General features: G+C 37.6%; 1 protein-coding gene across 1 annotated transcript; it reads left to right on the forward strand.

Annotated features, from left to right (window-relative positions):
* The first annotated feature begins 41 nt into the window (after window positions 1-41).
* LOC149460163 (homeobox protein MSX-2-like) lies at window positions 42-27,314 on the forward strand. The gene is made up of 2 exons (XM_089680031.1): window positions 42-2,165; window positions 25,526-27,314. Exons 1-2 carry the CDS (start codon window positions 1,781-1,783, stop codon window positions 25,939-25,941), a joined length of 801 nt encoding a protein of 266 aa, XP_089536157.1. The 5' UTR covers window positions 42-1,780; the 3' UTR covers window positions 25,942-27,314.
* The last annotated feature ends 642 nt before the right edge of the window (window positions 27,315-27,956 follow it).

Consider the following 27,956-nt stretch of genomic DNA (forward strand, 5'->3'; position numbering starts at 1 on the left):
AGCTGTGAAGAGGAGAGAGGGGGGTAGAAGAGTAGAAGCTTCCTTGCTGACCAAAGATCCGGAGACCTGTGAACTTCTCTGTGAAACTTCTAGAAGGATTTTCATTATCTGCTGCTAGGATGTGGAAGGTGTCATATTCCCTGGTGTCCTGGTCCCAGATCACTGATAACTGACACCTGTCATGTCTTCTGCCATTGAAGTTGTCTTGTGGCAGCACCTCTTGTCCGTGGACAGCTCCTCTCCTGCTGGTGACCACCTATCCTCCTGGGACCAGGGACAGCTCCTCAACTACAAGGGATCACCTAGTCCCTAAATTACCAGTAGGTAACTACTCCCCTTGGACCAGAGTCAGCTCCTTTCCTTCTACTGACCACATATTCTCCTAGGACAAGCGACAGCTCCTCAACTACAAGGGATCACCCAATCCCTAAATTACTAGTAGGTACCTACTCAACTTGGACCAGATAAGTACCTACTCCCCTTAGAGCAGATACAACTCCTTTCCTGCTGGTGACCACATATTCTCCTGGAACAAGCGACAGCTCCTCAACTACAAGGGATCATCCAATCCCTAAATTACTAGTAGGTACCTACTCCCACTGGACCAGATAAGTACCTACTCCCATTGGACCAGATACAGCTCCATTCCTGCTGGTGACCACATATTCTCCCTGGACCAGGGACAGCTCATCTACCAGCGATAACCTAAACTCTAAGGAACTAGGACACCTGATCCCTTTGAACCAGGTACAGCTCTTCTCCTCTTGGCGACCACCTATTCTAGTAACAGGGACAACCTCTCATCCACAAGCGATCACATAATATCTCAGGCATTAGCAATCATCTATTCCCTTGGACCAGATGCATAATATCTCCTGTTGCAGAGCACCTTTTCTCCTGGGACACAAGTGACCGCCTAGTCCCTAAATTACTAGAAAGTACCTAGTCCACTTGGACCAGATACAGCTCCCTTCCTGCTGGTGAACAGTAAATTCTGGAAATAGGGACAACCCATCTACAAGCGCTAACCTAAATTCTAAAGAACTAGGTTACCTGCTCCCCTTGGACCAGGTACAGCTCTTCTCCTCTTGGGACCATCTATTCTGGAAACAGGGACAACCTCTCATCCACAAGCGATCACCTAATCTCTATGGAATTAGCAATCGCCTACTCCCTTGGACCAGATACAGCTCCTGGTGACCACCTATGCTCCAGGTGCCAGGGACAGCTCATCATCTGCAAGTGATCATTTTGTCCAGGGAAGTATCGATCAATTACATATCTTGGACCAGATACAGCTTCTCTCCTGCTGGTGGCCACCTATTCTTCTGAGACTAGGGACAAATCCTCTTCTAAATGTGATCTTGTCCTTAAAGAACTATTGATCACCCACCCACCTTGAACCAGGAACAGCTCCTCTCCTGCGTGTGGTTACCACTTCTCCTAAGACCAGAGATAGCTTATCATCTACAAGTGATCACTTGGTCCCTAAAAATCTATCGATCACCCATTCCCTTGAACCAGGTACAGCTCCTTTCTGGTGGTGACTACTTCTAAAACCAGAGACAGCTTGTCATCTACAAGTGGTCACCTTAAGAATTTGTCGATCTCCTGCAGATGGTAACTACCGAATGTCTTGTAAGTAGGGACAGTCCCTTCTCTACAACTGCGTAGTCTCCTGGCAGAGTTCCTCAGGTACCTGTGATCCCCTACTCACCTTGGACCAAGTACAGCTCATCTTCTGCTCCATTACACTGTCCATCACCCTGGCAAACATTTTATGGCCCCTTATCTACTGAATATGAATTCTGACCAAGCAGGGTCCCCCGGGACAAGCCCCAAAGAGCCCGAGGACAGCAAGACAGAGATGCCAGTGGCCAGCAGCACTCCAGAGGTGGCCTGTGGGTGGAAGAGCCAAGCCTTGCCGTTCAGTGTGGAGGCTCTCATCTCTGATAGGAAGCCCAGCAAAGCTCCATCTGCAGACTCCATCAGCTCTGGAACCGCACAGGCTTCATTCCCAGCTAGGATGCTGAAGACAGAAAATGGGACATCTCCTGGCAGTGTCTTCCCCCACTTGGAGGAAAGATGTAAACCAGACCCCGAGAGCCTGGAAGAGAAAGGCAGCAACCCCTGGTATCAGAGCTCATCATATTCTTCTCCAGCAAGTAAGTGAAATCAGCCTGTGAAGTCTATAGGGATGTAAGGTATAGTGCAACTCTACATTACATTTCTTTATGCTTGCTATATTATTGCCCATTAGAAGTAATTTTTATGCTTGCTATAATATTGACAATTAGTAGTATTTTAAGTATGTATTTATACCAGCATCACAGGAGAGTCTCTTCTGCAAATCCAGTACCACAAATTCCTATAAAGAAAGTCACTGTCATAGAAGAAAGTTCCCCACGACCCATATTCTGCCAATGGTAGGACTGTGGTTGGATTCTAAATTACTGCCAAGCCTTTGTAGCTCCCATGGCAGATAAGTGATTCTCCCTTGGCCCAAACTTCCATGCCTCCTGACAATCCCATGTGACATGACTGTTTATTTCTTCATTTCGTGTATGCCCTCTGTTTTATTTTTCTGCACATGAAATCATGTACAATAATGGAATATTTTTACCATTAAATTAAACATTTCTGCAGCAAAGAATACTTAGAGTAAAATCTGATGGCATTAAGGCTGATAAATGAAAACATATACATATACTGTATAGAAGAACATGTGTCTATCCGTCTATCTATCTATCTATCTATCTATCTATCTATCTGTCTATCGTGTGTACATATGGGCTATGTTTGCTAATGGTTACTAATGGAATAGTAATTGTTCACTTTGCAAAGTCATGGCCACAGAATTTATTAAATAAAATTATCCTGTGCCCACTTGAATCATGAGATCACTTACAATAATGAGGTATTTTTTAACCTTTAACTTCAAATTAAATATTTCTGCAGCAAAGAATTCTTAGAGAAAAATTAAGGTTGACACACACACACACACACACACACACACACACACACACACACACACACACACACACACACACACACACACACACACACACACACACACACACACACACACACACACACACACGTATATCTGTAGCTAAGTATCTCCCTATCTATCTATCTATCTATCTATCTATCTATCTGTCTGTCCACATGGGGTAGGTTTGCTAATGGTTACTAATGGAAAAGTAATTGTTCACTTTGCAAAGTCATGGCCACATAGTTTATTAAATAAAGTGAAGCTGTGCTCACTTGAATCACCCAAATGTGCTTGTTTCATGTTAACTGTACTCACAAATTATTGTATATGCAAAAAGGGAGCATAGACTCACCATATTTATTAACATTCACCTTGCAAAGTAAACATTTTTTTTAAAGTTAACAACATCAACTCTCCTTTAATGATGTTCTATCTCTCTCTCTCTATAGTGTGTGTATGTGTATGTATATATATATATATATATATATATATATATATATATATATATATATATAGTGTGTGTGTGTATGTGTACATATGTGGTACATTTACTAATGGAGTAGTAACTGTTGCTTTGCAAAGTCATGGCCATAGAGTTTATTCAATAAAGTGAAGCACAACTTGAATCACCCAGTTGTGCTTGATTTGTGTTAACTTTACTCACCTTTTATAGTATATTTAAAGGGAGCACAGACTCACCTTATTTATTAACATTCACCTTGCAAAGTGAACATTATTTTTTTTTCAGGTTATTAACATCAAACTTATTTTAGTTTGACTTAATTTCAGTGCATTTTCCTTTTTAATGTGTGTATCAGCAAATGGCAATATTCTTTCAAGGAACCATGGCATTCTAAATTCAACCTTTGAGATTGAGAAATACAAAGTGATAAAAACAAACATAAAAGCAATAATTATTTCAAAGAAAAAGGTTGCTTGCATAGTACTGATAGTGCCCTAGCTGCCAATATTCACATTGACTGTTCCATTAAAATGTAATAGAACTTACAAAAAAAATCATGTAAAAGCTCTCACATGTGCCAGAATTGGGTGTTCCTAACAAAACAAGAACAATCTAATAGTTGTAAGACAATATTAGAAGGATACAATGTTTTCCTTTAGATTCCTTCACTAATGACAACAGAATTCAGTCTAGAAGATGGCACAGAAAAATGACTGTCCGGAGGTTAACATGATCCACAAATATCAATTTTCCATAGTTTCCAACAGTTGTGAAGAAAGCAAAAATGCTGACATTGAATAAGGGGCCTTTGTTAGAAGAACTGCATCTTCTGACTGTTTTATCAAAGAAAATGTTCTGCAGTTGAGATAAGTCAGCTTGAGATCAAAAGGCTTCTGCTTTCAGAATAATTACTCCCCCTCCTAGCCATCACACAAACAGTTATTCAGAGGCCCTCTTTTAGTAAACTTTTAATGTCTGCAAATTTTCCTGTTCATACAGACCATGGAAAATAATAAAACTTAAGACCCATACCCCCAAATGTTTATAAAATAAATAATTGCTGTACAATTAAAAAAAGAAGAGGAGAATAAGTCAGAATAATAGCCAAGCTTTTTTTCTGTTGATTCAGAACTGATAATTAGTGAAGTTCAGTCAGTTAAAACTGCAGCGAGAATAAATATTGATTAACACACAGATATAATATATAATAGCCATTTCTGTTGCATATATAACCTTCTATATGTACCAGTAGCTTTACCCCATTATGTCACTGCATAGTCTTCTAAGTATTCATAACAATATTTCTTTAAGTTATTAAAGTTTTCATTTGGAAGTTTATTAGTAACTAACACTTTGGTTCAGCTGTAATAATCTTACTGGCTTTCAAGTTAGTAAAGCCAATGAAATTAAATAAATGACAGCAGATAAAAAAAAAAAAATATATATATATATATATATTTTTTTACAACATCAGCTATGGTGTAAAAGGAAATAAAAATATTTTTTTTTTCATTAGGGCTTCCTTAATGAACATTAATCAAACCTGTTTTTTTATTTCCTTAGCCATAATAATTATTAGATGGAAATTGCTCAATTGCTCTGAGATTTTAAATAATTGGCAAATATAAGAGTTGTTGTTTATAGTCAAAGGTTCATAGGATAAACGCATTCTATCTATCTATCTATCTATCTATCTATCTATCTATCTATCTATCTATCTATCCTGCACTGGTCTAGAAGATTTTTTTTTATTTAAAGTGAATCCTGGGGAAGTAAAGGAGGGGGCAGTGGATGCCCTGAGGCCTGCTTGGACACCACATGAATCTCTTAGAATCAATTCTCTTTGCTTCATGCTGTTTTGGTTGTGCCTGTTCAATAAAAGTTGTTTTGAAAAGGAACCGTTCTTCACAGCCCCTCTTCCCTAGATCACACTGCCCTGCATTCAGTTCATAACCCAGGAGCTGCAGCCACATTTTCACTTTGATCTGGGAATCCAGAGCCGTAGAATGAGACCTGTTTTAGTTTTGTTTATAATGGGAGTTATCAGAGCCATGACGCAGACCACATAATTCTTAGGTCCAGACAGCAAATTAAAATATTAAATTGAATCAAGTTTGTGGTGTATACTGTAAAAATGTTGTATTAAACCACCATACCAGCAGTCCTATATAAGAGGTGTGTTTATGTTTATATACCAAAGCAAAAAACATTAAGAGGCATGGCCTGCAATGCCATTTCAGTGTAATTGAAGTTATAAAATATATTCTAAATAATTTACTACAATAAAGCCTCTTTTACCTAATTTGCCAACAATTGAGTTATAGAGGACTTTTTTTTTACTATTTCCCCTTATGGGCAATTTGAAGTGGATGAGATTGTCAACTGGGTAAACTTAAACCCAAAATGGTCCCATAAATGAACTAAAATTTGGGAGAAGTCTTACAAAAAAACATTTTATGCCCGCTTAGGAAACCTACATTTTCTTTAATACTGAATCAGAGAAAAAATGGAAATGTATACATTTTTAAATAACAGGATTGGGAGTTAGAAGATAATGCAGTCTTGGTAAGTTGGAAAAAACTATAGCAGCCCATACACAGGCAAACCAGGTGGTCCATTGTGTTGTCCTCACAGCTGCATATGTCCTTATAGACAACAGAACTGTCCATCCATACAATGTTCCCTGTAAATAAATATAATATATACTGTAGATAGCTTAACACTATACGGTAAATTATTTAACCTGTGGGCTAGTGAGGAGATACATGTTTCAAGGCACACATATGCTAAAAAGTGCATAAATAACAATTTCTTTTATGCACCACAACTATTTTCTTTCTTCAAAAATGTGTGTGCCAAACTTTGGCCTTGGGTCCTTTTTAATACAATATAACATTTCTGAGAGTATAGTCCATTTTAAGTGATAACTTAGTTGACATTTTTATTTTTAAAGATTGTGCTTTAACAGGCTTTTTAATAGAAAAGTATCAAATTAAAAGTAAAAAGAAAATTAACCCCATTGTTTTACTCTGTAAAAATTAGTTAATTTACTAAAGGAGTAGTGGCTGTTTACTTAGCAAAGTGAATATTTACTTTCTAAAGTGACTGTGAGTAAGGTAAAGCTATGAATACACAATCACGTGCTAGCAAAAATCTTGCTTTTTCTATTTCCCTTGCTCTAAATTTGGTTTTCATAGTGAACACACATTCTCTTAGTTTACTTTCATTCAAATTTAAAAATGAACATTTATTTTGCTAGGTGAACATCCTCTAGTACTTTAAGTAAATCATCCCTATTAAATTTTGATCAGTTGCTATGAATTGCTGCGCTCAACACATAGTTAAGGCACTTTGAACCGCCTTAATAATATCTGTCATAAATTGCAAAACTGCATTTCATAAATAAAATTTCTCAAAATGAAGACTGTATGAACATGCACACATGTACATTTCCAATCTGCTCCAAACTAGACATTTATGAAATAAACCTAGAGCTTGCCATGTTTGTGCTGATCCAGCAAACCTCTGATTTTTCAAGCATCCAATCAATTTTGTGGCAATGAATCTCTTTTATTTTGTTAGTTGTGTTTTTGAATGGTTTCACTAGGCCAGCATAGAAATTACTACTTCCCAGGGGTTTTATTTAAAAAAAAAATAGATATAGGAATAGCATTTGAACAGTATTCATTACATTTACTCAAACTAACGATAATGTACAGCTAAATTAATAGCTTAAATAATTCATTATAAGGGTACCAATTTTCAAAAAAAGTCAACTTACTATTCTTATTTTAAAAATGTTTAAACCACACAAGCATTCAAGCATATTTGTAACATATTTGTCGAAGGCCAACAATGAACTTTTTTACATAGATTTATCATAGATCAAATTGTGCTGGTCCTGGCAGAGCGCACGCGGAAACTCCATGTTAGGTGGAACAGTTTGAGTAAGCTTGTGGTATGCTTCTCTGGCTGCTAATTCATGAATATGGGCAAAATGGGACATAATGAATATTATTTGGGTTTATTTCAGTAATATTTTACACTATAATTAAAAAATATAGATTAGGTTTGTATGTAATATGTATGGGCAAATTGGCATTCTGTTCTGTTCCAATCTAGACATTTATGAAACATAACTACCATGTTTATGCTGATCCAGCAAACCCCTGGTTTTTCAAGCATCCAATCAACTTTGTTGCAATGGATCCCTCTTATTTTGTTAATCATGTTTTATTTTTTAAAAGTTATTGGCACTTATATAGCGCATGTCTTTGGAGTGTGGGAAGAAATTGGAGTACTTGGAGGAATCCCATGCAGGCACAGGGAGAACATACAAACTCCAGGCAGGTAGTGCCATGGTTGAGATTTGAACCAATGACTCTAGTGCTGCTAGACAGAAGTGCTAACCACTTAGCCACTGTGCTGCCTGTTAATAATGTATATGAATTATTTCACTGGGCCAACATAAAAGTTACTCCTTCAGTGAATAAGCCCTTTAAAATTTTGCACTGGTCTGTATTTATTTCAAAAACCTAACCATGAGATTTAAAAAAAATATAACTTTCCATGAGCCAATTTTGTGTCTGAGGCAATCAGTTTGAAAATGTATCTTTTAGTGTTTGCCAGTTTTCCAGCATTCAGGGACATTGGTGAGCCTATGGGAATCTTCTTACGGCATTTAGCCATGGCTGGGGAGTTCAGGAAAATTAAGGCCTAATTTACTAAGGCAGCCTTAACTGCCTACAGAGTGGAGTGGTATTCACTTTCTTTGCAGGCAAAATGATACAAGCTCTCCTATGCATTCTTGTGCATGAGTATGTACATTTAAACAGATGAACACGCCGTACTCCATAGTCAGTCCCTGGATGCCTCTCACATAACATAATAATTAGTTTTAAATTATTTTTGAGCACATGGGTTTTATTAAAAAAAAAAGATATAGGAATACCATTCCTATTTTAAAACTTTTTAAACTACACCATTATTCAAGGATATTTGTACCATATTTGGCGAAGGCCAATAGGTAACTTTTTTACAAATTTATCAAAGATCAAAATGTGCAGATCCTGGTAGAGCACACATGTTAACAAGTGCAAGGCCATGTAGACAAAGATGCTCCCAATGTTAGGTGGGACATATTGGGTGAGCTTGTGGTATACTCCTTTAGCTGTATATTCAAGAATATAGGAACAATTGGGACATAATATTATTTGGGTTTGTTTCAGTAATATTTTACACTATAAATACAAAATAAAATTATAGATTAGTTTTGTATGTAATATGTATTCTCTGATCATATTCCTAGTGACAATATAGAGTTGGCAGCCTTCGGGTGAATCCCTAGTTTTAGGCGTTTTAGTGAGGTGGGATTGTTATGTTTGCATGCAGCTAATCTTCATGTACAAGGCAAGTAGTAATTCAATAGGATAGGTGTTGGTCCATTAATTCAGGTTAGAGTTTAGCTTTTAGAATTAGTGAGCCATTTTTAAAACTGATTTTAATAGCACATGTATAAACCTGCATATCACATATAACTTTATTCATTGCTAAATCCTTGATTGCTTGTCCCTGTGAGAAGAATTGTAGAATGCTTGTGCCGCAGCTTGTGAAATATTCATGTATGTGCACTTCATACTAATTGTTAGTAAATCAGAGAAAGACATCCGTGTTTTCAATAAATCAAGACTGAGTAGTCAGTTTTATGGATCATATGGTCCTAGCATACTTGCTAAAAGTTTATTATGAAATATCAGTTTTGATGGGGTGGGGGTACATTTATTTGTGAAAAGTTTGTAGTATAAATGGGTCCACTTCCATACTGTTGCTATTGCTGCATTTCACTGTATAACATGCTAAACATACTATTACACCACCATTCCAGAATAAACCCACCTAAGGAGATTCATATTGCAGATTGGTCATAGACAGGCAGATAAAGGATGGTGATTGTTAAATGAAATTAGGAATGAAGGTTTCCCAGGCAGAATGCCAGATGGTATGTTTCTAATTTAAATAAAACATATTTTCAAACTTTTTATCAGAAGATACTGCTCTATGTAGATGAAGCACAGCACAAAATGGTTACTGGTTTGAGAAAAAAAAGAATGAACATTTGTTACAAAAAAACAAAAATGCCTTCTCAAATGCAAAGACTAACAGGTTCTCATTGTAGGTGACCCATAGCTTCCAAGTCAATCTAAAGCTTCCTGGTAAAGCTGATAATTGCAGTATGCTAATGTATACAAGGCATTCATGGTAGAAAGGCAGGTTGCAAAGGTCTCCAATTTTTTCATTTTTGAAAGTCAAAATAAAATGTTTTGATAATTTTGTTAGCTTTGGATAGGGTGGGGAAGCATTAAAATCCTCGTTACATTTTACTGCTATCTGGGACCTCCTTGGTTAGTTTTTGATATGGTGGAGGATTGGAATCCTTGTCAGGTTTGACTACTACCTGAGACCTCCTTAGATAGATTTATAGATTTACTTTCATGGTGACAACAGGGCACAGACAGTAGTAAAAAGCTGATTGGGGGAGGTGTGTGTGTTTTTTTTTTTGGGGGGGGGGGGATTTAGGTCTTCTGCTACTCTACCAAAAATATATTATTTTGGTCTTGGATATCAAGAACTTTCATAATTTTTTCCATGGTTGTTGTAAAAAAGTTAATGAAGAACATCTCTCGATATTAAAGCCCCCGATAGCTGTAAAATTGTACAAGGGGTTCCAGTTCTTTTCCACTCAATGTAGAACTCAAAGAAAGTTTTGGCTGAAAACAAACTTTAAAGCAACACTGCCAGCAACTACAAAAATTTCTACATAAATGTGGGCACCAAAAGTAGAGAACCTTTGGTCCAACTAGGGAACAATTTTATGGGGGAGATTTACTAAAACTGGAGCAGCTCTGCATAGAAACCAAATTAATTATGTAACTATGTAGCTTCTTGGTTTTATTGTCAAAGCTGATGTTAGAAACAGATTGGCTACCATGCACAGCTGCACCAGATTTTGTGTGCACCAGTTTTAGTAAATCTCCCTATGTCTATAGGCTTTCTTCACAGCAAAAGACATCCCTCTGCACAAATCTTCTCAAAGGAAAGGTTGATTGGCTGGCATATATTTTTTTTCATGCTGGTCTCCATTCTTTTCCATGAGAGGGGGCCTGTGTTGGGGTGTCTCTAGAGCTTTTCTTGCAAAGATTGTAAGGCAAGTGGTTCGTGCATATGTGGCTGGCCACCAATGAATGTCTGTAGCCACTGCAAAAGCAGATACCACAAGATGCCTGCTATCAACTTTTCTTAACCATGGAAATGAAGCCCTAGAACAAAGTGAAACTATTTAAAGAGAGGCACCGAGAAGAGAGTTTTCCAGCAAACAAAGGTGACAACAAGCATGGTATAGAGTCAGCTTTTAGCCAGGACTTTTGTTATTAAAAGTTTAAAATGGTTGAAAGGTCATGTTATACATTATTACACTGAACCCACAGCATGAATTGGCTGTGTATTTTCCTATGAACGAATTAGCTATTATCACTATCACCTCTCCTCTTTATTAACAGTTTTCAACACTGGTTAGGTGTGCCTTTATAGTTTTTTGAATATTTTGTGGGACTTGATTTGCTACACTATGTTCTATTCATTTCTTCTATTTATTTTATGGGCGTAATTAATTGCCTATTATCAATAATTTCAATGATCTCCATTTCTTCAGCCTGAACATAGAAATGAGCAAATTGGACACATTTGGTGTCTCTGATCTCCTTTAGAGATCAATAGATCAGAGGATGCAATAGATTTATTTTGATTGCATGATTCTATGCAGAACGCAAAAATCTGCAAACATGTTTGGACATGTTTCACTTTGGACAAAGTGAAAATGAGCATAGACATTCATTAGGTTCACCAAATTTACCCAATTTATGAATCAATATTTTAGGGCGGCAAGGTTGCGTAAAATCAAGTATATATACGCGATTTGCATTTCCAGGTAGAGGGCGTGCACGCACCGCTATTGGTGGCTAGAGATGTCAATCACTGGGTCCTGGGTAGAAATTCCGAGCCGGCACTTTGCAATCGTCTGGGAAAGCTGACGGGAGAGACCAGTGTGTAAACAACACAGGTATCTATCCTGTCAGCAAGGACATGTTGATTTTTATCTCAAATAAAAAGCAAAGATACAAAACAGCATGTCTTTCTAGTAAAACACACACAGCACACAGTTAACCCTTGGATTGCCCCAGATGTTAACCCCAGTGCTTTTTATTAGCACTGATCACTGTATTAGTGTCACTGGAGATGTCAGTGGCAGTTAGTCAGTCCCCCCCCCCAGTGACAGAATGCCTGCCGCAGTCCCGCTATAAGTCGCTGATTGTTGCCATTACTAGTATATAAAAAAATAAATAAATTCCAGTATATATACCGCCATTTGTAAACACTATAACTTTCAGATAAACCAATTAATTTACACGTATTGGGATTTTGTTTTAGCAAACACATGTAGCAGAATACATTTTGGCATAAATTTATTAAGAAATTTGATCTTTTAATTTTGTATTGGATATGTTTTATAGCAGCAAGTCAAAAATATTGGGTTTTTTTTTCAAACTTGACGGTCTTTTTTTGTTTATAGCGCAAAAAAAACCCACAGAGGTGATCAAATACCACTGAAAGAAAGCTCTATTTGTGGAAAAAAGGAAACACATTTAATTTATGTACAGCGTTGCATAACCATGCAATTGTCGATTAAAGTAATGCAGCACTGTATCGCAAAAAAATGGCCTGATCAGGAAGGGGAGTAAATCTGTAGGGCAAGTGGTTAAATTGGCCTTTTCTCAAGAATGGAGGAGGAACTTATGGCATGGTCAATAGCAGAATATTATCTTGCTTATAAAAAGTGCTTCATTACCTAGGTTTCAACCAACTGTGAGTGGTGATGGGTGGGATATGTACCAATTTAAAAAAAGATGCAACAGAGAGAGGGTCTTTTCTTTCAGTTTTAAGAGCAACACTAAAAATACATAAATCCTTAATAACATGCTTGAGGGACACCTTAAAGCTGTACATGATGTTAAAGAACAGTATGGCTTTCACGGACAGTATCAGCGGCATCTTACACTTGTATTGCATGTATGGCTATGGAATGTATTTTTTTTTTTTCACATATAGCTTGGTTTACAGCAGTGGCACCTAATCAGATTCATTTTCATGTGGATGGTAGTTTTAGCAGTAACACATGTTTTTTCATCAAACCGTAATAGGCTCACTTCAACTAGCAGATAGAAATTGTCTCGTAATTTACTTCTGGTGTCTTTGCTTTCAGGTGGATCACTAGTTATAGGCACTGAAATCGGGTGGGATTGTTATGTTTGACATAGATAACTTTCATGTATAAGGGAAGCAGCAGTCTGATTGGATAAGAATCAGGCCATGTTCACATTAGGCGATTTGGAGTTGTAAGCAGAATTGCTGTGATTCTGCCCGCGATTTCAAATCTAGGTGCCAAATACAATGCGATTCTGTCGCATCTGCCACATGACAGAATAGCGGCAAAATGCAAGTTTAAAAATAGCACTAAACACTAAGCTTGTCGCCCAAAAAGGGTGACACCCAGAAAGGTTTGTAAATCGCACTTTGAAAACCACAAGTGGGAGCGCTTGTTCCCACAAAATGATGTCTGAATGGGGTCTTAGGGTTAGATGGTCATTTTTAAACTGATTGTAAGAGCACATATTTAAATCTGTATAATTCACATACATAATGAAAAGTTCATTGGAAATAAAACTTCATAAACCGTAACTTTAGTCCATTCCATAATTATCGATTGCTTATTCCTGTGAAAAGAAGGGAAGTATGGACTGCAGCTTGTGAGATATGCCTGTATGCGCATATCATACTGAGGCAGTTATTTATTAAAACTGCATGGTGAAAAATCTGGTGCAGATGTACATAGAAATCAATCAGCTTCCAGGTTTTATTGTTCCATTTTGTATTGTATTGCATTTGTATTGTATTGCATTGTATTTGGCACCTAGGTTTTATTGTCAAACTTACTTCAACAAGCTGAAGCTAGAAGCTGATTAGCTACCATGCATAGCTGCACCAGATTCTGACTGCTCCACTCTTAGTAAATCAGAGAAAGGCATCAATGCTTTTAGTAAATCAAGACTAAACAGACAACCTCATGGATCATATGGTAAAAGAGTCCTGTGAATTACACAGGTCTGCAAAAAATTTTTTTTCAAGAGCTGTTTTGGTTATTCCACGTAATCTTTATGTTTTTTGGTGTGCTGAATCCAAAAAAACCTCCATTTTGTCATAGGACATCACGTTTTCTGACAATTTAGGTATCTATGGTAAATAAGGCAATACCTCAAAATAAATGGAAATAGACTTATAAAATTAAAGTTTTATTACAATTTTTCCCTGAAAATCCTTTTTTGAACTGAAATGAGCTCACCTACACACACTAAACTCGATTCTTCTTCCCTGTGAGTCTCCTCTTGGTGCATTTACGCTTGTGAGTAGCATCTGGAATGTCTCTCTGAAGCATCCAACAGTAGTCTGCCATCATTGTAATGCTCCATTTTCCCTGGTATCTCCTTTCCATCTCTTTAATGTCTTGGTGGAATCGTTGACCTTGTTCCTCACTCACAGCTCCCAAATTTTCAGGAAAGTAGTGGGACTGGAGGAAATGTACTTTCAAACTCATCAGGCAACCTAAAGCTTGAAATGCTTTCAGCATTCGTCCGACGATCTTTTTGTAGTGAGGATCTTTGTTATTGCCTAAAAATTTCTGTACGACTTCTTTAAATGCAATCCACCCTTCTTTTTGAGGATCCGTCATGGTATTGATCAACTATAAGCTTTCTAATGTCTGGTCCGACAAACACACCTTAATTCAATTTTGCCTCCGACAGGCCTGGAAACTTGGTGACCAAGTATTTGAAGCATTCTCCATCTCTTGGAAGTGATTTTACAAATTGCTTCATCAATCCCAATTTTATGTGGAGAGGTGGTAGAAGAGCTTTATGGGAAGGTACCAAAGTTTCTCGGAGGACATTTTTTTCACCGACTGTTTGCACCCTCGGCTGCCAACTCTTCTTGGTCCAGTGATTTTGTCGGTCTCGACTGTCCCATAGACACATAAAACAAGGGTATTTGGTATCCCACCCACTGGATTCTTCAGGAAAGATTAACCCCTTCTACCATTAGAAGCAGAGACTCAGGGCTGAGGCTTACACATACAGCACACTGCTGAGTATCCCAGTAGTCAGACATGTCACTCAGAGCAGCACTTGTATTCACCCCATTTGCAGGGGGGGAGGGGCAGAGATTGTTTACCTGAAAATAACAACAAAGGGCCAGAAGAGAACTAGGGAAATGAGGAAATAGAATTTTTTTTCCCTACAACTTGCTTAGCTTATGTATATATTGCTGACCATCAGATTTACAGTGCTATATTTTTTTTTACATAACTCGGACAACCCCTTTAAGGTTTTTTTGGCATTTTATATCTTAAATACACTTATGTGTATATAATATTAAAAAAATACCAAAAATTAAAACAATTTGATAAATTTGAAGACAATTTTGCATTTTGTAGCAAATCATGACGTCTAGGAGTTTTTTCAATATGTTATTTGTTTTCAGCACACCAAAATACATGGAAATTAGATGAAAATAATCAAACAGCTTTTTAGTCACAGACCTGTGTTATCAGTTATGATGGGAGTAGAGCAGATTTATTTTCATAATTTCAGAATTAAGGCTACATTCAGAGTCATACAAAAAAACTATTTTTTTTTTACGGATCTGAACGCAGCTGCATTGTTTTCTGTGTAGACATTCATACAGGTGCTGGGGTAGATCCGTAACACAAACTTCACAAATCTGCATCTGAGGACATCAGTGTACACATTAGCCAGATGCAGCTATTGAAAAACAAAGGTTCAGTTCTCCACAAGTATCTACTAATCATTTTGCAGGAACTTTTGTGCTAGACAAAAACATATGTAATAAGATCTATAAAATTTGAATGCCATGTGAGTGTAGCTTAAATCGGGACCTTCTATTACTATTTCTATCTGCTACATTTCATCCTATAACATGCTGGAAGTACTACTCTGTTACTAGACCACCATTTTAATGTAAACCAACCTAAGTATATTCATATTGCAGATTTGTCATAAATATACAGATAGAGGATGGTAAATGATATATGAGATTAGGAATGAGGGATTCCCAGGCATAGTGCTACTTGGTATGGTCTTCTAATTTATATAAAACATATTTTCATCTTGCTTCAAAGACAAAATTGAAGATACACAAATCCTTTAAATAACATGCTTGGGGGATGCCATAAAGCTGTACATGGTGTTCATCGCTTTCCCACTGCCCTATAGTAGAAATACTGCTACAGGGTGGCAAGGGTACGTGATTTTGCATTTCCGGGTAGGGGGCGCATGCGCCCTACCCGTGCCACCATTTGCGGCCTCAGCCAGGTCCCAGCCAGTGATTACTCACCAACACCCGGTGATCGCCCAGTCATACCGACGGGGAGAGTACGGTGTGTAAACAATACAGTTCTTTCCTATGTCAGCTCCAGCATACTGCTTTGTATGGCTCTGCATAGCAGAGCCATAAAAAGCAGTGTGCTTACAGTGGAAAGCACAGACACAGCCCCCATAGTAAAACACACACAGCACACAGTTTGATTGCCCTTCATGTTAACCCCTTCCTGCCCAGTGCCATTAATACAGTGTCAGTGCTTTTTATTAGCACTGATCACTGTATTGGTGTCACTGGGGATGTCAGTAACACCAAGTCAGTTCCCCCCCAGTGTCAGAATGCCTGCCGCAGTCACGCTATAAGTCACTGATCACCGCCATTACTAGTAAAAAAAAAAAGAAAACAAATTACAGTATATATACCACCATTTGTAGATACTATAACTTATTGGGACACTATAACCAACATATTGGGATTTTTTTTAGCCAAGACATGTAGTAGAATACATTTTGCCCTAAATATATGATGAAATTTAATTTAACATTTTTTTACTGGACATGTTAAATAGCAAAAAGTCAAAAATATTGTTTTTTTCTCAAAATTGTCAGGTTTTTTTTATAGCGTAAAAAATAAAAAACGCACAGGCAATAAAATACCACCAAAAGAAAGCTCTATTTGTGGGGAAAAAAAAGATAGAAATTTCATTTGGGTGCATCGTTGCATGACCGCGCAATTTTCAGTTAGAGTAACATAGCGCTGTAACACAAAAAATGGCTTGGTCAGGAAGGCGGGTAAATCCTCAGGAGGGCAGACTTAAAAAATTTCCTTTCAATAAAATAAAAAAGACAAAATTAGATGAAAACTCCAAAATACTACTCCTGAAACAAAAATCTAATTTTTGTAAGTGAAGTTTTGTTGCCAAAAACAAAACAAAATAATTTTATCTTAAAATAAAAACCCAATAGAATTAAATAATAAACAATATACCCCAATAAATTCTTTTTAAAGTGAAGCCTTACAGCCAAAAAAAAAAAAGATGTTATGGATGGAACAGTAGCCACAAGAAACCACTGGCCTTAAAACAACCAAGTAAAATTAGAGGCAAATAATTAGAACAAAAAAAAAACAGCAAAGGTGTTGATTGCCCAAAAAGCTAGCAATTAGAATTAAAGTAAAGTTCCTAACTTTCGTTATGCAGTTTGTCAGCTTTCTGTACCGTTACTGCAGCTTTCAATACAATGACACTCTGTGTCCCCTTTTTATAGAGAGGGGGCTGGCTTATCCAAAAGCCCCCTTATTAGCTGTTCTAAGCCTGTTGGCTATAGTTCAAAGGCCATGAAGTACATTAAGGTATGAAAAAAAGTTCTCCTGAGTTCTCTTCTCAAACCCATGGTTGTAGCAGACCCAAACCCCATCCCTAACTGTCAGTAAATAATGTATCACTGATGCAGAGCCAATGAGAAAAATCTGAACTATATGTACTATATTTTATGTAAGGAAAACATACAGGAAACATGAATTTACGTTGAGAGAAATACCATAAAAATTTCCATGTTTCGGTCTAAAATGTACAGTAGTTATAATGGACTTTGAGGTTGACAAATAATAAATACAGACAAAGCATTAACAACAGACTACATATTATCAAACCTCAAAGGTCTGAAAATTCTAAATGTTAAATAGCAATTACTAATCCAGGGTACTGGGTCATCAATTTATATTTTTTTCATTTCTGTTGTAATAAAGGGAACGAAAAGTCATTACAATTACACATTTGTAATAATGTTGACTTTTTGGTTCATTTTTATTGTTACAAGACAAATACAATTTGCATAGTTTGTCAGATTGAAAAAAGTCACATGCCCATTGAGTTTCCCCAAAAGATACACAAAAAAAATTAAAAACCTATTGTGACAGTCAGGTAAAAAGGCATATTTTCCACATCCCAACTAGTGTTATTTTAGAGAGGTGAGACAAACTGATGAAGTCTGGCTCCCTATACTTATAAACACTTATGGTGTCTATACACATACAGATTTAATAGGCAGATTTCTGCAACTAGCAGTGGCATTGTGAGCCTGGCATACAAGCTCCTTTGCTTGTCCATTGGGTTATCTATCTGATAGACCTTATAGGCATTCCAAAGGCTAACAGTGCAAACAGTGCAGGCATGGCAGTTGCTATTAATTGCAAGGAAGTGGCTTAGCGTTGTCAGCCTGTCACATAAAGTGCTGTTACTGCCAGTATAGTTAGGTAGGAATCGTTGCAATAAAGTCACAAAAAATAATTTGCTCTAGAAAGTTGAATACGATGAGCAATGATGCCAAACATACTGAAAAAAAGAGATTTTGGCTTTATATTCACGAAGTAGGAAATTTAACTGATTTTTCAAACAACAGATTGAAAAGTTTGTTTTTAACAATGATTTTTTATGATGTAATTTTTTTATAAAAAAATTTAATTTTCAAAAAATGTGATATATATATATTCATTTGGTCAGCATAGGTTCTGATAGGAACATTGATTCTTCCATCACTGAAGTGTACATTTAAGCCACACATTTTTTTTTTTTCAGAAAAAGCCATGATGGCACCACATATAGCTAAACTAAACCACATACTACTTTGCAAGTGTACACAATAAATTACAAATTATTTCCTAAAGTGGAAGTAAAGTCCACTTTGGAAGTTGTACGTACAGGTAAGCCTATAATAAGTCTTACTTGTAGGTATAGTGATGTCACTGGTGCATGCGCTCTAAAGGGACGGCACAGCGTGCTAGACCTTCAGAGCTCCGCACCACAGTCAAGGGCTATGTGCAGGAGTGACGTCATCACAGCCCCGGCCATTCATACCGCTGGAGCCCGAAAACCCAAAAGGAAGACTGGGTGACGGGGCGAACTGACTATTTGGAAACTCGGGCACTGCCCGAGGGCCCGGGGTCAGTAGGGGGCCCCATGAGATGCCCCTGGTACCTTTTTTCATAGGCTTTTTTGAATTTGGGCAAGGACACAGGGGTCACATGATCCCCTATTGCACGGGGGCCCCATGAGTTGTCAGTCCGCCCCTGTTGGGTGAAGATGGCGGTGCTGGAGAGCCAAGAGCACAGCTCTGGAAGGCTCATGCACAGGTAAGTCTGTCATAATGTACTAGTATGCAGTGCAAACTAGTCCATTAGGACCCAAACCTGCAGGGGGTCAATTATTTAGTTTTTTTTTGGGGGGGTGGTTTACTACCGCATTAACCATTTTTTAATCATATTTTTTATTCCTATTTCTAGGAATGTCTTCTCAAATGTGGTTGCATACTGAAAATCAGACTTTAATCATTCGGTCTAAATCTATAGAAACTGACTGCCAGTTCATTCTGTGATTGATCTGCTTTCATGCATGATCTGCATAGAATATATTTATTCTTAAGCGATTTAAGAATGCATTTTTAAAGAATGTTTAAAAAAAATCAACCACCTGAATAATATCTATGTCCAATCTTAACTAATACAAAATTATCATTATTGTTTTTCTAATCGATTTATATAGCGCCAACAGTTTGCACAGCACTTTATAAAATGAGGGCAGACAGCACAGGTACAATACAAGAGGGCCCTGCTTGTTAAAGCTTACAATAACAGATGTAATGGTCTTCTGGAGTAATATTAGAATTGGGAAGGAACCTTAATAATAAGGGACAATTGTCCCTTTCATAGTTTTATTATGGTGGCCCAGCAAACTTGTTCACTAAAAACATTCAGTTTAACTAATAAATGCTATCTTGTTCCCAGATAGGCAAGTTAGCAATACAGACACAATACAAATTCCAGCACTGCTACTGACAAGTCATTGCAGAGGGAGTTAAGAGTGGCAGAGGCAGACAGCGCTGGTGGTATTTATCATAGAAAGGGGGCAGTAGTGAGTGGGCCAGGGTATCTAGACTGTCCTATCTGTGCTTCCCTAACTGTAGTCAGATGGCACCTGCCAGCTCCCATAGATAGGAGGTAGCCAGATAGGATGACAGTCAACTCCAGATTCACTTATTTATTAGATAACCCCCTAAGAGCTGATTTACTAAACACACAAATTTTACCCCAGTTACAGTGAACATGTGCATGCTTAAACACCCAATCAAATGCAAGGGAACTGAAAAAAAAATAGGAGAATCCCCTACATATGTTTGGGTATAACAAATGAATGTAGGCAGCCTAGGCCAGTTTAAAAAATATTCCTTTTATTAATTATTTCATGTCCTTAGGATGTACCTGTACTTCCTAAGGGTGAAGTGGTATTACCAGGATGATAGCTGAAGCTGCAGCCATCATCCTGGTATCATAATTTTCAGCTGACGATGGGCCCTACTGCCACCTGATCACTTCTACGGGGTATGGAACACCCCCCCCCCCCCCCCTTCTGCCACCATTCCCAGTCTGTCTGGTGTGACTGGGGAGCCTGGGACCGCTGCCACCAGACAGGTGCAGTAAACACAGAGGGGAGGAAGGTACATCCATACCCACCCCAGGCGTGACATTACATCCTGTCCTGCGATCCACAGTGGCTCTCCTCACTTCCTGGCACATTGGACTTGGTTTCCTCACCGACAACATGCTGTTTGCTGTCACAAGCGGCTCTTCCTGTGGATGGATTTCCATCCAATGTGGCATGGCTGCAGATAAGCTCTTTGATTTTTTATTCCTGTGAGTTTGCATTTGGCTGTTTAATCGTAATAAACTCCTTGATGCAGCACTTAGCCAGCACCCCCTTGTGTTCCTTTTTGTAATTGACAAGGATTTTGTCACTTACGGTTTTTGTTTGTTGTTTATAAGCCCATGCTGGCTTGTAAGGCATCTGATCAATCTGACCTTGGTTTGATCAAATACTTTTGAAGGCAGAGGAGAGATCTGGGGTCTATCCCAGATCTTTAAAAAAAACAGACAGCGTAAACAATGTAAATAAAATAAATTATATATATCCTAAAAAATGTAAAGTCTGTTCTCACATGCTAATGTTGACTGAATTTACTGGCAATATAAGGACTTCAACTCGGACACTTTGAGGCTAGATTACTAAAGGAAAGGAAAATAAAATAAAATGAACAAGTATACAGTGATCGGTATATAGGTTAAGTGTAGCATTCAACTCAATCACTAAACACTTACATTCACCGACAATGAATGAATATTTAGAGTGCATGTCCAGCCAAAACTTTACTTAGTCTTCGATACAGTGGGGAAAGGTTAGAACCCCTGTAATGTTTTTTCTCCACTATAGATATTTACTCTCACTTTCTGTTCTGCTGACAATGTTTTACTGAACAGAAAGTGAGAGGAACTTTCCAATAGTACTGTAGAGAAAAAGGCAAGAACCCCAATCAGATTTTCATTTTTGTCTGTTTTCCAAGTTGCAGATTTGTCTTCATTTCCTGTCTGGTCACACCGCTGTCAGCAGGACAAGAAGTGATGGTAAATCTTTTTAACAGAGCCCTAGATAATAGGAAAAACCTGACGGGGCTCCAGTTCTGCCCTAATCTATCCAAAAACTAAGAAATTTTTTTTTGCTGGACACAGTTCATAGAGGCCTCAACTAGAAATGATGCTCTGCTGGACCTGGTAATCTCAAACCATGCAGAGCTTATTACAAATGTCCATATAAAAGAACATCTGGGTAGCAGTGACCATAACATGATTTCATTTATTGTTAGCTGTAAACAGCAAGCACATACAGAAAAATAAAAACGCTCAATTTTAAGAGAGCTAATTTTCCAAGGCTGAGAGCTGTTCTCCAAGACTTAGACTGGGAAGGAATATTGGCATCAATGAACACAACACAGAAATGGGAGTTCTTCAAAAAGACTGTATGTGAACACACTGCAAAATATATTCCCATGGGCAACAAGTTTAAAAGGCTAAAAATCAAACCTATGTGGCTAGTGGCCAAAGTTAAAAAAGCTATAGATAATAAGAAAAGAGCTTTTATTAAATATAAAAATGAATGTATGCTATCATTGTTTAAACATTACAAAGAATATAACAGAATATGCAAAAAGGAAATCAAGGCCGCAAAAACTGAAAACGAACCACAGATTGCAAAAGACAGCAGGACCAACCCCCAAAAATTCTTCAAATATATTAATAGTAAAAAGGTCTGGTCCGAACATGTAGGCCCTTTACAAAATAAGCTAGAGTGGGTGACTGGGGACAAAGAGAAGGCAAATTTATTAAATACCTTCTTCAGCTCTGTGTATACAAAGGAGCATGGAGGAGCTCTTGTCCATAATAGGCATGGTATTGACACAGCTCCAGATGATCCACATTGGCTCACAATTGATATGATCCAAAAATATTAGACAGTATAAAGGGGAATAAAGCACCTGGACCGGATGGCATACACCCATGGGTCCTTAAAGAATTGAGCTCTGTCATTTCAAACCCATTGTTTCTTATTTTTAGAGACTCTTTAATGACTGGCATAGTACCATTGGATTGGCGTAAGGACAATGTGGTGCCTACATTTTAAAAAGGGGTCAAAATCTATACCAAGTAATTATAGACCTGTTAGTTTAACTTCTATAGTTGGGAAGATACTGAAGAGTTTAATAAAAGATCACATAGATGAGTTCTTGCTGGGAAAAAATATTTTAAGCAACAGACAGCATGGATTCATGAAAGACAGAAGTTGTCAAACAAATCTGACTTCTTTTTATGAGGAGGTGAGCAAAACCTTGGACAAAGCGGTGGCGGTGGATGTGGTATACTTGGATTTTGCAAAAGTGTTTGACACAGTTCCCCACACACGGCTAATGTGTAAGGTAAAGTCTACGGGCTTGGAACAATCTGTATGTAAATGTAGAGAAAACTGGCTAAAAGATCATGTTGAGAGAGTAGTGGTTAATGATTCATACTCTGAATGGTCTAGGGTTGTTAGTGTTGGGACCCTTACATTTTAATATAATTATAAACGATATAGGGTCTGGGATTAAAAATACCATTTCAGTCTTTGCAGATGACACCAAGCTGTGCAGTGGAATAACGTCCTTACAGGATGTCTCCAACTTACAAGCCAACCTCAATGCACTGTTTAATTGGGCAACTATGTGGAAAATGAGGTTTAATGTTGATAAATGTAAGGTTATGCACTTGGGGGCTAAGAATATGCATGCATCATACATACTAGGGGGAGTACAACTGGGGGAATCAATGGTGGAGAAGGATCTGGGAGTTCTGGTAGATCATAAGCTTAATAATGGCATGCAATGCCAAGTTGCGGTTTCTAAAGCAAGCAAAATCCTCTCTTGTATTAAAAGGGGCATATACTCCAGAGAGAGAGATATCATATTACCCCTGTACAAATCATTAGTAAGACTTCATCTGGAATATGCAGTTCAGTTTTGGACACCAATTCACAAAAAGAACATTGGGGAACTGGAAAAAGTACAGAGAAGGGCAACCAAACTGATACGTGGCATGGAGGAGATCAGCTATGAGGAAAGATTAGAGGAACTGAATTTATTCTCTCTTGAGAAGAGGAGATTAAGGGGGGATATGATCAACATGTATAAATACATCAGTTGTTCATATAGTGAACTCGGTGTAGAGTTATTCACCCTGAGGTCATCACAGAGGACAAGGGGGCACTCTTTACATCTGAAGGAAAAGAAATATAATCTCCAAACATGGAAAGGTTTCTTCACAGTAAGAGCTGTGAAAATGTGGAATAGAGTCCCTCAAGAGTTGGCCTGGATTATTCCTTGGATATACAGAATATAACTGGATACTAACATTTATAGGTAAGGTTGATCCAGGGAATATCCGATTGCCTCTTGGGGGATCAGGAAGGAATTTTTTCCCCTGCTAGAGCAAATTGGGAAATTGGACATGCTTTGCTGGGGGTGAGTTGCCTTCCTCTGGATCAACTGTAGGTGTAAGATTACAACTTTTTTTTTTGTAACTATACACTTTAGCTATTTAGGCTTCTTGACTTTTTTCAGTGCACTCAGAACAGAGCTAGGAAAGTGTACCTATTGTTGAAGAGAAAGTATAATGTATTTAGAGTGAGTACATATTTTGATTTGTTAATATGGTGGCATTCTTTCTCTCTTTCTCTCTTCCTCTCTTCCTCTCTTCCTCTCTTCCTCTCTTCCTTTCTTCCTTTCTTCCTTTCTTTCTTTCTTCCTTTCTTTCTTTCTTCCTTTCTTTCTTTCTTTCTTTCTTTCTTTCTTTCTTTCTTTCTTTCTTTCTTTCTTTCTTTCTTTCTTTCTCTCTCTCTTTCTTTCTCTCTTTCTTTCTCTCTTTCTTTCTTTCTTTCTTTCTTTCTTTCTTTCTTCCTTTCTTTCTTTCTTTCTTTCTTTCTTTCTTTCTTTCTTTCTTTCTTTCTTTCTCTCTTTCTTTCTCTCTTTCTTTCTCTCTTTCTTTCTTTCTCTCTTTCTTTCTTTCTTTCTTTCTTTCTTTCTTTCTCTCTCTCTATCTCTCTAAAAAGGTTAACTAAAAGATGCATATTTAAAAAAAAAAATGTAAGGGACCTTTCAAATTATAGTTTACCATTATCATGAAAAATGAAGTCCGTGCTATGACTCTAGCTGCATAGCTGCAAAGTTTCAAAGGGGTTGCTTAAAGTGATACTAAACTCATGCTACTGAATTAACAATATGAGGTCCCTCACAGTACATAAAACATGGTAATGCATTTATTTTAGTAAAGTGGAACCACTAAATACCTTTTCTCAGCAGTGGTATACAGTGGTCATGTGACTGGTTTCTGTGTCCAGCCGAGTGCTGGTTCAGCTTCTAGGAGGAGTTTTCATTCTTCTCTGAGTCTCCTCCATGCAGAGGCTGCATGACCCATGACCCTCTGTTTGGACAGCGCTGATTGGCTCTTTGCCAATCACATGCACTCTCTACTAAAGCCTGTGTCCACAGGATATTATGGGAGGCAGTGCCTCCATCAATCTAGATGTGACATCCCACCCACTGTGTACTTTTTAAGTTACTGGGCATGGAGGAGGGACTGGGCTGTCATTTAGGATCTCTATACATGCTCTAATGTGTGATGTCAAAGTCATGTGACCTGAATAGCTCCAATCATAGAGGGAATGTTCTTTCTAGTAATATACACAAAACAGAGCATGCACAGACTTGCGACTGCTGCTCTGTACAATCGGCAGATGGATTTGGACTGTATAAGACAGAAAGAATCAGAGAAGACAGGATCAACCAGCCTTTTTACACAATGCAGAGGATTAACCCCTTAGGTTCCACACTGAGCATAACAAGGATACTTTTACTGCATATTCAGATTGATTTTAGTATTGTGGGTTTAGTAACACTCTAACATCCAATACAGAGAAAAATGTCACAGATTCCTTGGTAGATATATCCGAGAAAGAATTTGTGCCATCGTTTTAGTAAATCTAAAAGAATGAGTTACAAACTTTTCTGTGTTTATAATTTTTAAACCAATATAATTGTGAAGCATGTTATTTCTTGATCACTGTTACCAGTTTTATTAGTGGAATTAAAATATAGATGCACAGTTGTGTAACTTTTTAATCATTTTTATGATTCTCCGCTTCTCCATAGGACATCCAAGCCCTCCACCATGCACTTTGAGGAAACACAAGAATAACAGAAAGCCAAGAACTCCATTCACTACTTCTCAATTGTTGGCCTTGGAAAGGAAATTTAGACAGAAGCAATATCTTTCTATTGCTGAAAGGGCTGAATTTTCAAGCTCTTTGAACCTCACAGAGACACAAGTAAAGATCTGGTTTCAAAACAGAAGAGCCAAAGCAAAGAGGCTTCAAGAGGCTGAACTAGAGAAGCTAAAAATGGCTGCCAAGCCATTACTACCATCCTTTGCTCTTCCGTTTCCTTTAACTGCCCAGCTAGGGTCTGCTTCACCTTATGGACCTCCTAACTCTTTTCAGAGACCTCCCATGCCTGTTCCAGGATTGTTCACAACTCCGGTCACATATGGAATGTATTACTTATCATAAAGACATTAAAAATGAGCAAAGTATTAGATAAACAGGGTATCTCTTGGGTGTTGTAAGGCCTGAAATGCTGAAAACTAAGAGAACCACATACTGTCCTACCCCTATCACCAGAGTGACCTACCATACAGATTAAAAAAAATATTCATTTTGACTTTTTGAATGTGCATTAGTCACAATACACTACATCAGGATGGAATATTATTGGATATAAACTAATCTGATAATGACGCTATAGGAAGCACTTTACTCGTAGGTGCCTTTTCTTCAACAATCCAGCAATGCTGCAGTAACAAAAAGAGTAAAGTGGGTTCATATTTTTTAGTATTGTTTTGTACATTTATTATTTACCAGAAGAAGCACAGAGATTTGGTTGTACAATTTTCCCAAAAAATGCTTTGCTGTGAATTGATTTGCTGTTTTAGGTAGCCTGGGTAAAAGTACTGTAGACACGGTTGTTTGTTAACTCTGATAACATTCCTTCTCTCTCATCAGGTCATTTTGTTCTCCAGTTGTTGACAACTATAACTATTTGCAGGCATGTTTTACAAATATACTTTACTACATCATGGTACAATGACACCACTAGGGCAGATAGTATTAGTAAAGAAAACTAGTTTACAGAGATAATCCAGCCAATGTATTATTTAATTATTTTAGAGAGGAGAGAAAATCACGTACCTAAATTCTTGTAGTCTTGCTTTTACATGGCATTACTTGTCAGCGGAGGATAGCTTTGTTAATAGTAGTGATACCTTCAGATGGTGGGCTAGTTGTTATTGTGTCTTCCGTCTATGGAGTAGCCCAGAAGATGCCTGGAGCTGTTGGTGACATGGCAAACTCTCGTATGTGTATCAGTGCAGCCAATTTACTGCTAATAAGAAATGGTGTAGTACATACATGCAGAGTTAGGTAATGAGATGCCTCTTACATCATTATTATCAGTGTAGGCTGTCTCATTGGTTATCTGTCATTAAACTTCCTACAGCCAAGGTAATTATATTAAATATAATGTTTGACTAGGGGACCCTCTTTAATATTGGAGGTAAACTATGACCATGACTTTCATTTTAGTTCTTGAAGGACACAGTAAAACAGTAGGGGTAATGAATCTGAAATTCAGCCAACATTCACAGCAGATGAATCTTCCTAATGCATGTGTTTTTAAATGCGAGTGATTGATTCGTCACCAGAGAATGTTCGATGAAAGCCACATTCACTGCTTTATAAATGGATCCCTTAGCGTCTTAATAGAGCAGGACTAAAGGCCAATATCTGCAGATTGTTAGGGTTTGATGTAATATTCTCTGCACAGAATATTTGTCACTAAATTATGGTGTTGTGCATTTTGTTTCAATTAAACTTTGGTTCCATTATCAGTGTGATTAACCTCTTTTGTTGTGAAAAGGAGTAAAATGAGGGAGTGATTTTTTTTCTCATTTGTGGATAGAGTGAGTAAGGTTTAGAACTTCCATTCCTGCTAATGACATTTTATCAAGCAAGAAGTGAGGTTAATTCTCCAACCAAAATACAGACGGGAATGAAAATGCTTTTCTTTAGTAGAGTAGGGGAAGGCTAGATCCCCCATCAGATATTTATTTTTGTCTGTGTCCCTGTTTCAGATTTTCTCTCATTTAACCTGTCTGGTGAACCACTGACAGCAGGATAGGAAGTGGGGGTAAATATGTCTAATGGATCCACAGCTAGCAGTACAAATTGAACAGGCATTTCAATTCATCCCTGCACTAAAAAAAAACAAAAAAACGTTTTGGCATAACAAATTCTTCAAGGGATAAGGTTAAATTAAAATAAAACTATAAGCAAACTTTTTTTTTTTCATTTTGGATAGTGTAAGGAAGGATTTTTTTTTTTTTTTAAAGTAGTTTTTTTTTTGCCTTCTTTGTTGTACCATTGGGGAGATTAACCTTCATTTCCTATCCCATAGCCAAAACAGAAATTGAGAGGCAATCCCTGCAAATTAAAGGATTCCATTGGGACCCCCAGGTCACCAGACCTAG

This window comes from Staurois parvus, unplaced genomic scaffold, assembly GCF_062004578.1.
Source record: "Staurois parvus isolate SC_StPar_1 unplaced genomic scaffold, SC_StPar_1.0 ptg000234l, whole genome shotgun sequence".
In the NCBI taxonomy this organism is placed as follows: domain Eukaryota; kingdom Metazoa; phylum Chordata; class Amphibia; order Anura; family Ranidae; genus Staurois; species Staurois parvus.

Bases quoted from the DNA above. Each gene is read 5' to 3' on its own strand.
- LOC149460163 (XM_089680031.1), top strand. From the start codon at position 1,781: ATGGCCCCTTATCTACTGAATATGAATTCTGACCAAGCAGGGTCCCCC. The intron at 2,166-25,525 runs GTAAGTGAAATC...GCTTCTCCATAG, and splicing joins ATCATATTCTTCTCCAGCAA to GACATCCAAGCCCTCCACCA.